General features: G+C 42.3%; 1 protein-coding gene across 3 annotated transcripts in view; it reads right to left on the bottom strand.

The window, feature by feature from the left end:
• The window catches only part of TANGO6 (transport and golgi organization 6 homolog), a 133,684-nt gene that overhangs the window by 17,310 nt on the left and 102,271 nt on the right, over positions 1–14,103 (bottom strand). For 2 of the 3 annotated variants that reach the window (XM_054579277.1, XM_054579275.1), the window contains one exon: positions 7,868–7,981. In XM_054579277.1, coding sequence (XP_054435252.1) covers positions 7,868–7,981 — 114 coding nt within the window. Of the gene's footprint in view, positions 1–7,867; positions 7,982–8,969; positions 9,039–14,103 lie in introns of those variants that run through there. The other variant, XM_054579276.1, reaches the window with a different exon arrangement.

The following is a 14,103-nucleotide window of genomic DNA, read 5'->3' on the forward strand; positions in this document are numbered from 1 at the left end:
GTCTTCTGTTGTTTTCTTTTTAATCCTCATCTGAGGACATTTTTTCTTTGCTTTTACAGAGGCAGGAAGGAGGATAGAGAGAAACATCGATGTGAGAGAGAAACAGTGACTGGTTGCCTTCTTGTACGTGTCCTGACTGGGGATCATACCTACAACCAAGGTATGTGAGTCAACTGGGAATCAAACCGCGACCTTCCGGTCTATCAGACAATGCTCCAACCAACTGAGCCACACCAGTCCTGGCTCCTTTAGTCACCTGTGAAATAAGGATAACACCAGTTTCTGAGAGAATCAACTGAAATAACACAGTAATGCACATCGCTCAGTGCCTGCTTTATGAAAGCACACAGCATTATTATTATTTTGTGGTACTATATCCACTGCTTCCTAGTAAGACAGGGAGAAAACAATAGTGCTGGAGGTCAGATCAAGTCCAAACATGTATTAAGTCTTTTTGGTTTAACAACTACAAAGCATCTAGGTTCTTAAATGTTTTTCCAGTTGAGTTGGTAGCCAGCATGAGTTACAGCGAGGGGGTGTATGCAACATGAGACCCTTGCACAGAACTAGAAGGCTGGGTTCCATGTAGTGAGGCCTGCCTTCCAAACTCTGACATGGCTCATGGGGACAGCCTGGCAAGATACGGTGTAAGGCTCTAAAAGTCCAAGCCACGAAATCAATGACCTGTTTGTTTTAAATATAAATTATCTTCGGTAGGATTTTAAAAAATCATTAAACAGCCCCAAGCAAATCTATGGATCAGATAGTAGTAGTAGCGGTGGTAGTGGTAGTAACAGTAACAACAATAATAATGATTAGCAGTTATCATCAGCATTGTTGTCTTTTATATCTACAACCCTTTACAATTTGTGGAGTCCTACATGTTATCCCATAAAATTCTTGCGTATCTCTGTCAGGTAGGTAGGACTGAAGAGAAAATGAGGTTCACAGAGGTTAACCAATTTTCACCAAGACCAGATCTTGCACCAAGTCCAACAGCCCCCCACAATTATTCTACATTCCCTTATTATTTTCTCTATTCAACTGTGAGAATCTATTTCTTCCAAGTTAAGCATGTCAGAAACATTACTCCTCTTGCCTTCCTAAGGCTCTGGAATGTAGCATGGACTTAAAGTTAAAAAAAAAAAAAAAAAAAAAAAAAGGAAGAGAGTGACAGAGACAGAGATGTCCTATATAAAACAGACTCTACTTAAGATGTAGCAATAATGAACAGATGGGGAGAAACATAAGCACAAAAGAGAAAGGAAGGACCAGGAAATCTTTGGGGCCCGTTATGGGTTGAGTTGTGTACCCTGCGCCCCTTAGAAAGATATGTTGAGGTCCTAACCCCCAGGACCTATCGGGAAACAGGGCTGCTGTGATGTAACTAGTTAAGGAAAGGTCACACTAGAGTTGGGTGGGCCTCTAACCCAACATGACTGGTGTCCTTGTAAGAAGAAACCAGGTAAAGACATTGACATGCGGGGACAGCACAGATGACAACAAAGGCAGAGATAGGAGATATGCATCTATAAGCCAATAAATGACAAAGACTGTTGGCAAACCACTGGAAGCTAAGGAGGGGCAAGGAAGAATTTCCCTACAGTAGGTCAGAAGGAATGGGGCCCTGTCAACATCTTGATATTGGATCTCCAGCCTCTGGAACTGTGAGGCAGTGGTCTGTGTTGTTTTCAGTCACCCAGTTTGCAGCACTTCGTTGTGGCAGCCCCAGGAAACTCATACAGGGCATAGGAGGGTTTTTGCTTCTAGTGCTGAAATGGAGTAGCAGCAACTAGGGTGTCTAAGAGTAGGTAAAGAGGGAAGTGTTTGGGGGTGAAGACATAGTTTGTAAACTTACAAGAGATGTATTTTAAAGCTCCTCTATGCCTCTGCATCTCTTGACACTGTAAACAATGTCCAACAAATGCTGAATTCTTATTACATGCCTTTTATGAATAATATCAATACTGTAAACACGCAAGCCCTGGCCAGTAGCAGAAAGTGATTAACAGAATTGCTGCCTTGGTCGCTGGCTGTAGCTTTGCACTCCCAGGAAGGGAAGATGCTCTTTAATTTCAGCCCTGGGAGGGCTCTCCCAAGCACTTTTTCAAAGTTTACAGAGGAATAATTATTACCTGGATCCCAGTCATTTTTATATGTGTTCTTTTCATTTGCTTCTCACATGGAGCCTCCGATCTGCTAAAAAGGAGCAGTGTCTGAAACAAGCTCTGGGAAGGAAACCCGGCCTGTTTACTGGGCCCACAGCACAAAAATACACACCAAATGTTGTCAAAATAACTTTCAGGATAAGACAAAATCAATAAAAGGAAGTTTCCATTAAGTCTGTCCATTCACTTATAACTTGCCACTTGTGCTGTGTCGTCAGGCCCTGGTCCCCAGTCCAGACCAACAGACACAAGGTGAACCTAGGACACATGCACCGAACCTTTTAGATGGACCCTGTGTAACCGCTGTAACTAAGAAAACATAATGTCATACATGACATCATTCATTTTTTCTTTTAGCCAGGGTTTACCTTTCTCTCACAAAGAAGTCGGACAGTAACCTCCACCTGCGCAAATGTCAGGGAGATCGCTGTTCATGTTGTTAGGAGGAGTTCGGTCATCGGAGTCCAATGCTGGACTCAGAAGAAGGAATTAAAAATCATCCCTGGGTGGAGGCCTGGGTTTGGCTCAGAACCTAACTCAGCTATCTACTAAATTAACACCAGACTCTTTCCCCTGAAGATGTTTCAGGTTTTGCTTATTTCTGAAGATACGACTTGGTGTTATGCCTTATCTTCCTGAAGGAATGAATTCTAAAGCCTACTACTTACCTCCCAGGTGACAGAGTAGAGAATAGATGATTCTTTTGTCATCTAAAATTAGGGATTAGAGCCCTGGCTGGTGTGGCTCAGTGGACTGAGTACCAGCCTGTGAGCTGAAAGGTTGCCGGTTCAATACCTAGTCAGGACACATGCCCGGGCTGCAGGCCAGGTCCCAGTTAGCAGCATGTGAGAGGCAACTGATTGATGTATCTCTCACACATTGATCTTTCTCCCTCCCTTCCCCTCTCTAAAAATAAATAAGTAAAGTCTTTTAAATAAATAAATAAAATTAGGGATTAGAAGGAAGAAAAGCTAAACTCTGGGAATTACCTTTGAATAGTAAAAAGCAAGGAAAAAAGTTTCAACATCAGGCGCTGCCATACTTAGTCACTGTAAACCCAAATCCAAGGTTCTCAAGTACTTCACCGTTCTAAGAAGTCAACTCTCTGTGAACTACACGGAGGAATGCAGTAGTAGTTACCTGGCTACATCTATTATACAACTGCAGTCAATCCCAAATCACTTATTCTTTTTAAAAAGGCCAGAAGCTTTTATTGTACATACAGTAGTTTCCCCTTATTGAAGGTTTTACTTTCCATGGTTTCAGTTACCTGCAGTCAACCATGGCCTGAAAATATTAAATGGAAAATTCCATAAACAAATAATCCGTACATTTTAAATTGTTCACTGTTCTAAGTAGCATGATGCAACCTAGCACTATCCTGCTTCGTCCTGCCCTGGAGGCGAGCCATCCCTTTGCCCAGTTCCATGCGGTTAACGCTACCCACCCGTTTGTTAGTCACTTAGCCGTCCTCTCAGTTACTGGATTGACTGTCATGGTATTGCATTGCTTGTGTTCGAGTTTCACCCTTATTTTACGTAATAATGGCCCCGCAGCACAAGAGCAGTGAGGCTGGCAATTCGCATGCACAGAAGAGAAGCTGGAAAGTGCTTCTTACATGTGAAAAGGGGAGTATAGCACAATAAGCTGTTTTGAGAAAGGGGAAGAGAGAGATCACGGTCACATAACTTTCATGATAGTATATTGTTACAATTTTTCTGTTATCACTAGTTATTATTGTTAATCTTACAGTGCCTAACTTATAAACTAAACTTTATCATGAGTATATATGTATGTGCAGGAAAAAACACAGTACATATAGGGTTCAGTACTATCTGTGATTTCAGGCCTCCACTGGGGGTCTTGGAACGTATCCCCATGGCCGATTCTCATTATTCACAGGAGTTACATCCTATAAGTCACCACAGACACTGAGTTAGTGGGTACTGAACCACTGCTCCGAGGGGTGGTATAGGTTTATTTTTTTGACAGCCTCTGGTCACTCCAAATGACTCACTTTTTAAATCGTTTTTTTCTCCTCTCTTCTTCACATTAGATAATTTCTATTGTTCTATCTTCAAATTCTTTTATTCTTTCCTTGGTCATCTCTTTTCTGCTTTTAATTCCATTCAGTGATTTTTTTTTTTTTTTTTTTTTTTTAGAAATCTCATATAATGTAGTTTTCAATTCTAGAACTTCCTTTTGGCTCTTTTTAAAATCACTTCTATTTCTTTGCTGACATTTCCTATTTTTTAATCAATTGCAGGCCTATTTTTAATTAATTAATTGGGGATAGATAGTAATAACTGCTCTAAAGTCCTTGCCTGCTAATTCTAACATCAGAATTATCTTTGGGTTGGACTCAGTTGTTTTTATTTTCTATTGAGAATATGTTCCATTTTCTTGGAAATATATTGAGTTATTTTGGGTTGATTCTGGATATTATAAATATTAAATTATGGAGACTCTAGATTCTGTTCTTTTCCAATTAGTGCTTTTATTTTTTTTAAAGCAGGCAATTTCCTTGTTTGGTTCAGGGGGCAGCCAGAGATGTGCACCGACAGAACTGGGGGATCCTCGCTGGGTCCTTCCCTTCCAGGATTCGTACTCCCTGTCCTGCAGCTGCAGCTTCCTCAGATTCTGTCTCTGGTTCTTCCCTCCAGAGACACTAGGACTTCTCCACCACTGCCCCTAATGGATTGCATTCCTCAGCAAACAGATGCCAAGAAAATGGGAACTCACCTTGTGTAGCACCTCTTCTCCAAGCAGGGAGTCCCCATAAGAACCTCCCTGCTTCTGACCACACTCCAGTGTCTTCAGGTAGCTGTCTAGTGTTTTATATAGAGTTTTTAGTTGTTACGCAAAGGAGAGCCAGTCTGGTAGGCTAGAACTCAGCCACTATTGCCCCAATTATTCATTATTGTCTGGAATAAATTATAAATATGGATGTTCTAAACATTTACAATACTGTAAGTCACCTTGCAAAGACCTGATTCAGGAAGACCTGTATATTAGGCACAATTTTCTCATTCTGTCACCCAGCTCATCTTCTCCACATTGAGGAAGGCTGTTATTAATTCTGTGGCCAACAGAAGATAAGGTCTAATCATATCTCCTCTCCTGGGTATCCTAGTAAATTTAATTTCCAGCAAGGGTAAGACAGAATGGGTTTAAAGGGGTCTCTTTCCTGGTTCTCCTAAGCTTCAGGATATATTGGGAATGAGTTAACAAACAGATGCGGTCATAAGGCCAAAACGAGGCTAAGTAGAGAAAAATAAATATTTCAATAAAAAAGTGATGCATCCACCCCCTCCTCCAAGGTGGATATTGTGTTGACTGCACAAAATTCTAGCTACTTTCTTTTTAAAAAGATTTTACTGTGTATAATGCGCACCCCTGTGTTGCGCACATTATACCATTATATACATCCTTATTTTTCCCTAAAAAATTTGGGCATTATACATGGCAAAATACAGTATTTATTTTTAGAGAGAAGGGAAGGGAGGGAGAAAGAGAGGAAGAGAAACATAGATGTGCAAGAGATACATCATTGCCTCTCAATGGGTTGCCTCTCGCACCCCCAACTAGGGCCCTGCCTGCAACCCAGGCATGTGCCCTGACTGGGAATCAAACTGGCCACCTTTTGGTTCACAGGCCGGCAATCAATCCACTGGGCCACACCAGCCAGGGCCTGGCTACTTTCAAATGGGAAAGAGGTAGAAGCTACCCCATGAGTCAGGGGTGGTGATGTCTTTCCGCTCTGATCCCAGTCTATCAGCTGGTCTTCTGAACCTCTGCCTCTTACCGGACTCTGCCTCCTTTTCAAGCTGCCGGAACCACAGAGGTCCTTGGCCAGCACATCTATGAACAACTGAGAATTCACTGAAACCAGGGATTATCTTTTGGCACTCTATTCCTTGAGAGATAGTGATTAGAAGGGGGAAAAAAACAAAACACCAAACTTCATCAACAAAGTAGCATTTTCATTTCAGCTGTTCCTGGGGGCAAAACAGAGCAGTAAAGAGAAATCCTAGATTGAAAGCTTTGTGGTTGTCTCCGCTTCTCATTAAAGTGGCCCTGATTATAATCACACCTACGATTACAAGATTTAACACACCTGGTCTCAAGGATGCCGCAGGAAGAGGAATCATGCATCCATCCGTCCCATTTCCTTTGCTTTATTCACTGAGTAAGCGCAATTTATAAATTTCAGTAAGTGCAGACTGGAACTGTTTTGGAAACTCAGAGAAAGGTGTTTCATTCACATGGCTTTTTGAAAGTGACAAAAATCTTCCATGGTCACAAATTATTTTTGTACTGGTGAGACAAGCAGTGCCGCTTTCATTGGCTACACATGGATGTGAGAAATCTGGATAGTGTTTCTATTTCTTCTCTCACTTTACAAGCCAGACATTTTGCTCTGCCTCTCTGTCTCGGTTCTGTCTTTTTCTCTTACTCAGTAAGAGTGTGTTGCACTTTTTTGTAGAGTTTTGAGGATTTTGTAGGTTTATTTTAATAGTGTTTTATCATATTTTTACATAGATTTTTATTCTGAAATAACGTTAGGTTTTTAGGTAAGTTGTGAAGGCAGCAGCACAAAGTATTTCTGTACACCCCTCACCCAGTTCCCCATATTGTTTACAACTTATGTAACAATGGTTTCTTTGTCAGGAGTTTTGTAGATCTTGACAATGGATGTAGGCAGGCACTCCATCCACTGAGCCACACCAGCCAGAGCACTTGGACAATGGGTGTAAAACACTCACTCTTTCTTAACTCCCTTTCGTACAGTAGGTTCTCAACAGGATCAGTGTGTGCTCCATAGCAACTTAATTATCCGAATTACCGAGTTATGATCTGTACATCCTCCACTCCCATCAAGGTCCTAGATAATAACTAGGGGGTAACTAATGAGTCCAAGCTTGTACAAAAATGGTGTCAGAAACTTGATATGGCAAAATTCCAGCATGAATAAAGCCTGTGTGTCTGACAAAACAATCAGTCTTCTAATGGCTTCACTGACACTTAGTTAAATACTGATGTGCCAGCTGCAGACAAGCATCATGGATGCCAGTAAGTGAATTATTAATGCACCCTCTCTCTACAAAGTCAACTGGGAATGAGTGTCCATTAAGATCAAGAAGAAAATTAATTTAGAGGTCACCCATTGTGTGTCTTAGCTCTTACACACACATACAGATATAAATACTTTCTTCCTGTGTTTGCCGTACACTGGGGAGAAATCCAGCCAAACCCACCTGGAGGAGGAAAAAAGTTTAATTTATGCTGCAACTAAAATCTCATGGATTGAACTCTTAGCTAGAAGGAAAACATTTTAAATGAGGCCCCTTAGTAATTCAGAATGAACTATTATGAGTCAGGAAGACAAGTCACTAAAGTTCAGGCTGCAGAGGCAGGCATAGTATGTTCTAGCTAAGTCACCTGGGAACCCATCCCTCTGAGGAGAACGCCAGGACTCAGAGTCTTAACCTATAAATTTATGCTCTGGTTTTTCTGTAGCAGTTAGTGTGAAATTTGCCTGCTCTGTACAATTTCCTGCTACAAAATCCCTGCTTATGGATTCATCTGCATGTGTGAACCCAGGTGAAAGGTCTGAAGCCTGCACTGGTGAAAGGAAGACTGATAAACAGACAAAAACCAGAGGCAGGGATATTGCAAATGGTAAGAGGCTGGCTTACCTCTGTAGCGTTCTGGCTGAGTCCCCGAAGCAACAGCACAATCACATGGATGGCAGCTCTGCGCACTTGAACTTCATGGTCTGTTTTAGCCACGGCAATCAGGCAAGCTGTTACCTAGGAGAGTGAGAGAAGAAGAAGTCAATAAAACTCAGGATTGCACAACTGCATAAAGCCTCTCAACTATGTTCCACTTTCTATATATCCATCAAGGACAATCTGCCTTAGAGAGCAGTGGAGAGTTTCCATTCTCAATAAAGAGGGAGAGATCTAGTGGTAGAGATCTTGGTTTAGTCTAAATTTTGGGGGAGAAAAATGAAACCTCATTTATAATTCAGGAGGGAAATTAGGGAGTGGGAAGGGATACATGTGTGGTTTAAGGATGAGGATACCTTCTGAGCAGTGCATTGTTAGGCAATTTTGTGGTTGTGCGAACATCATAGTGTGCTTTCACAAACCTAGAGAGTATAGCCTGCTACACACCTGGCCATATGGTGTGTCACCATCTTATATGAGGTCTGTCATTGATTGAAATGTCATTTATGCAGCGTATGACTGTATAATAAGGGTATGGTCAAATGCAAATATTTCCTTAAAAATGCGAAGAGGTGGTCTTGGCCAGTAGGCTCAGTTGACTGAGCGTTGTCCCATACACCAAAAGGTTGTGGGTTCGATTCCCAATCAGGACACAAACCTACATTGCGAGTTTGGTTCCCGGTTGGGGCACATACGAGAGGCAACCGATCAATGTTTTCTCCCCCCAACACACATCCTCTCTATCTAAAATCAATAAACATATCCTCGGGTGAGGATTAAAATAAAGTGGGAAGAACTGTTACTTGCCCCCTTTTGTAGACTGAATCAGAGGAAGAAGAGTCCAAAACGCAACAGCACCTAGTGACTGAGGACCATGGAGAGTTAGCTAAGCAGGCTTTAGAGTTCAGTCAGGCCTGGCATAAATGTGAACGTGCCACAGATGAAAGTTTCTGCCCAGGGACAGAGAAATACATAAATATTCAAACTGATCTTCTTTAGCATGTCCAGACTTCCCAATCCTACAAATCCAGCTTATACTCCATGTGAGTCACCAGGAACTAATTTCAGAGGCTCTCTGCCTGGGTTTCTTCTTTTGTGAAATAGATACTTCAGTGCTCATTTACTTTAAAAGATGGCTCTATAACAGAAAAGATGGAAATTACCTGCAAAACAAGGTACCAGATATATAGCTAATAATTATATGTAATAAAATGAGAATTTCTATACCCTGTACCAGTGGACTCAGGCATAAAAATACTCCAAAACCTCAAAAAAGAGATCCCATGAAAAATGATAGCAACAAATCTTTCTGAGGCACTTGTGCAAGATTTGAAAGGAAAAAGCAAAAATTTTAACATTGTGACCAATGGCAGAGCAAATTGGAAGGTAAGACAATTATTCAATTGCTCTCTCACGTGCTTTGTTATTTGATTTACTGTGTGAGTGCGTTTCTTGACCAACTATGGAGGCACTTTTGACCATAATAAGAAAATAGCCAGACTGTGTGTTTGGAAACATGTATAAATATACATTATGCTTAAAGAATGGTTTTTAAAGAGGTTTTTAAAAATACAGGCACAAATGAGAACATAGGCTTGTGCAGAAATTTTAACTATGCAGGTCGTATTTTTCACAGCTTTCAAGCAGTTGGGCATAGTTCAAAGTGTCTAATTAATCAGTGATGGTAGAAAGATGAGAAGAAGTAGCTTGTTCTTAAATATAATTGCATCTGTGGTGCACTGGCATTCAATCAAATTGTCCATCTATTAGATAAACTTGCAGCTTGCAAGCGAAGGGAAATCCCAGAAAAGTTCAATTTTTGGGGGGCTGTTTTTCAATGAGAGCCAGCAAGCTGCTCCGCCCTTGACCTGGGACACCCCGACACAAGGCTATCAGTGGCTCCCATGCCTCTGGCATTAACGGTGGAAGCAGCTCAGTTCTAGGAGGAATTCCTTGGGCGACCTCCAAACAGGCAACAATATAATAGCTACCTCCTCTTGCAGGCTTAGTATTTACAAGGTAAGAGCTGAAATCAGAGAAACAAGTTAGAGCTAGGTCTGAGTCTTTCTTGACACATGAAAGTTTAGCTTATTCAGTCTGATAACTAAAGTGTGAAAGCCAGCATGGGGCCATGTAATATGCAGATGCTCCCAAACCTCTTTGACTGCTTCCCCCCGAGGTTTTAGTTTTGGGCCCATGTTTCCATGTTTGGTGGACTGTGGCTTCCTGGTCTAGAACCCTGCTAGGACTGAGCGTCCAGCTTTGTCACCTCTGTTCTGTTCACTATGCTGAGTAGACCACACTTCTGTCTCATCTCTCAGTGTAAGGCCAGCTCTAACTATTGGACATTTATTCTGATAATTAGGATAGGCAGAGGCATCCTGGCTGGAAAAGGGCTTCTCCTGCAAGGCCAGGTCCTGAATGCCTGTGCCATCTTGACGGTATGGCTCACAGAGGTGATGTAATGGCTTCCTGCTTGCTACAGGCTGTTAGTGATTTATGTACCAGGTTATACAAAGCCCGTCTGGAATCAGCCAGCAGGGAAAATCAGGGAGAGTCCCATGAACAGGAGCGTGTTCATGAAACTTCCTCAATACCTCTGCCATGAACATCCAATTTTATGAAACGTATGATGTTCAGTTACACAAAATGTTTTTAAAATATCAGAATTTTAATATGATCTTATGGATATCATCTAGAGATAAAAAAGGACTTCTGCTTTTCAAGTTAAGCTCCCAAAGCCAACCTGTAATGCTGCTCTTCCGCAGGCAGGTGGGATATACCCTTCGTCCAACACTAAAGCAGGGAGGCTGCATGGCCAGCCTCTTCCACCTGTCCAGTCTGAACAAGTCACTCCCATGGCTACTCAGCACTGCCTTCCAACCCCAAGGACATACCCCAAGGACATACTCCAGCCCCAAGGACATACTCAACATTGCCTCCCACCCCTAAAAGCCTTGGCAAATACAGATAGATGATGTCATGATGTCAGGTCTTTACTGATTTATGAGTTGGTATAATATTTCTATTCCATTTCTAAGTCCTCCCAGAGGGCAGTAACCCATTCTCTGTGATCTTCATGTCACCTGCCCTGGGGGTCAACGTGCCTATTTTAATAAACCATAGTATGCCAGGCTTTTCTTCATTGGCTACATTATGTAAATCACATCCAATTCTGAAAGCCAGACAGAGAGAAAGATGATAGCTTCGGAGGCACTAAAGGTCAGTTTAAGCAATTTGACACTTGATAGAAGCCAACAGAAATAAGGAAAAAATCACTTCCCAAATAGCTGGCACACACCAAACATGATCAGAACTATATAAATAAAGGAAATACAAATGGCAAGATTAGAGAGAGAGAGAGAAGAAAAAATAACCTTGGAAAATTCTAGAAGAGAGGTACTAAAGTTGAGAGGTATATATTAAGAAAACATGATTTCAATTTTCCAACTGCATACTCATCCCTTTTCCTAACACTTCCTTTGTTAAAATTCAGTTTGTCTGCTAACTAGTCTGAAACTAGACCATCTGTCCCTTTATTTTGTAAACTAAGAAACCTTAACAGCGAAGGCAGTGTGGCCTCCAATGCACATGAGCTCAGCCTGTTTGGTTAACCGGCCAGGGAAGAGCGCCCGGGGGCTCCTGCAGCGTCCTGGACATTTCCCAGGAGGCCCGCTGCGCCCTCATCTCAGGGCTCCACGTGCTCTCACACTGCACACACCCTGTTGCTCAGAAAACTCCGCTGACTGCAGAAAACGTAATACATTTAGAACATGCAGCGGGATCGGAGGTGGTAGCTTTGTATCAGACCTCAAAGCTTAGCTTCGTGGGCGCCACATTAAAAGCGGATTGTTCCTGTGCTTGTCACCTGGGGCATATCTTACTTGCTGCGCTGAGGTTGGGCCTCTCACTGTGGTTGACATAAATCATATTTACTTCTCAAAGAAAACGATAAAGAAGAAAGAGCCGATCAAGATTTGGTTTCAAGCAACACAGCTCTTGACAAGAACAAGAAGAAATTGGGAAAAATAATAGTGCTCTCAAAACAAGTTAAATCTTGACATCAACAGAGAGGGAAAACCTGAATTGCCAGTATAGAGAACGTGGAAGAGTAGACCCTGTCCTCTTTATTCCTTCCCCGCCAACAGGCACTGTCACAGCAGGGACAGTCCATACATCTGCCCACCCCACCTCCAACCAGGAGGACAGCCTTTGTCAGATGCCCAAGGGCTGTAACTTTGACCCCTAGGATCAGATCATGTTAGAAGAGCCTATGGTTTGCTCAGTTTTGCATGAGTACAGATTACGCTTCTCCTCCTCCTCTGCCTGGCTAACACGTGGTCAGTGTAACTTCCTCACCACCCTGACACTTCTGAGGGTCCCGGCTCTGGGCTCCCTCAATACCCTGTGCTGGGTCTGTGACATCCTTCTAGTCCACTGTCTCTTTATCCCTCTGTCTTTCACACGCTACTGAGATTTCCCTGGGGAAAGACGTTGGGTCCTTTATCTGTGTCCTCTCACATACGTGGCATATGACAAATGCTAAGGAAGGAGAATTCCTTCAGTTTACAGCCACAGACAAGTTTCCCCGAAGTTTAAGTTCCTTCTCTACCAGTACACAGCGGGGCTAAGCATTTCTGAGACTAGGAAGGACTTTCAGAGCTTTCAATGGGACACTGAAAGAATGGTCATAGAAGAGGACACAATAATCTTCTAAAATAAATTAGATCACTTCATTCCTCCACTTTGGCTTCCAATCTCACCCATGGTAAAAGCCAAAGTTCTTACAAGGCCCCACTTGGGCTGCGACCACCTCCCCGATTACCCGCTTCACTGAGGCCACGCTGGCCTTGCTGTCCATTAGGCCAGCCAGCTGTGCTTGCTGAGTCACGCGCGCCCCTGCCTCAGGGCCTCTGTACTTGCCGCTCCCCCTGCCTAGAATGCTCTCTCCCCAGGTATCTGCCTGGGTCAATTCTTTACTTCCTTCAGGTCTTTGCTCAAGTGTTACTCATCAGTGAAGCTTTTCCTGTTCATCCAAGTTCACCTACAATAACAAGCACCCTTTCTGCCCCTTACCTTACTAGACTTACCTCCTTAGTATTTATCCCACCAGCCACAATATATATTTGTTTACTTGCTTGCTTGTTTGTTACCTAACTCCCTTCTCTAGAATGTCAGTTCCGTGAGAACAGGAACTTTGTTGTGTTCAGAGCTGGATCCCCACCACCTTACTTGGTTGTAGTCCCAGAACTGGCGCAAAGTAAGTGCTCAATAAATATTTGTTGCATGGAGAACTACTTAAGAGCCAGGCCTAATATCCCCCTTTGTCCATGTGAATGAGCAAGAGCAGTCTGACTACAGGACTCAATGAATGAAATACTAAGACTGCCAGGTGTCCAATCACGTTCAAACTTGTAGTCCACACAAGGCAGCTGGCGTAGCACTCGTGACATGGCACATGTGGGATGCTACACGCGAAAGAACACCTAAAAAGGAGAGACAAATTATGTGGGATGGAAACACCTGGTTTTTGAATCAGAGGGAATATTTTGCCTTCAGAAGTTTCACTCCCACAAGAAAGTGCTGTTAAGACGAAGCTACATGACCCTTCCTGTCAGCAGCTTTTCTCATATGGTGAGGCTCTTCCTTTTCAAGGCCACAAAGGCAATCTTTTATTTTTTTTTTAAGTTACCAATGATTTACTATATACATTGTCTTATACCTTGATCTTACTATTATCATACTATATATGCCTTTTCATTTCTACACATGCAGTTCTCACTGAAATTCATCACATTCTGGACCGTATTAACAAACTCCCCATTTATGGACATTTGGAAGGTTTCAAAATTTTTACTTTAAAAATTTTTTTTATTGAATTGATTGGGGTGACATTGGTTAATAAACTTATAGACATTTCAAGTGCATAATTCTATATTTCATCATCTATATAATGTATTGTGTTCACCACTCCAAGTCAAGCCTCCTTCCATCGCCATTTGTCTCCTCCCCTCACCCTCTTCTACTTTCCCCCAGGCCCCTTTCCCCCTAGTAATCACCATGCCATTGGCTGTGTCTATAACGTGGTTTTATTTTTTTGCTTCACTCCTTCACCTTTTTCACCCAGCTCCCCAATCCTCCTCCACTCTGACAGCTGCCAGTCTGCTCTCTGTATCGATGAGTCTATTTTGTTAGTTTATTGT

This window comes from Pteronotus mesoamericanus, unplaced genomic scaffold (assembly GCF_021234165.1).
Source record: "Pteronotus mesoamericanus isolate MK-2021 breed Mesoamerican mustached bat unplaced genomic scaffold, CSHL_Meso_final contig_52, whole genome shotgun sequence".
Lineage (NCBI taxonomy): Eukaryota > Metazoa > Chordata > Mammalia > Chiroptera > Mormoopidae > Pteronotus > Pteronotus mesoamericanus.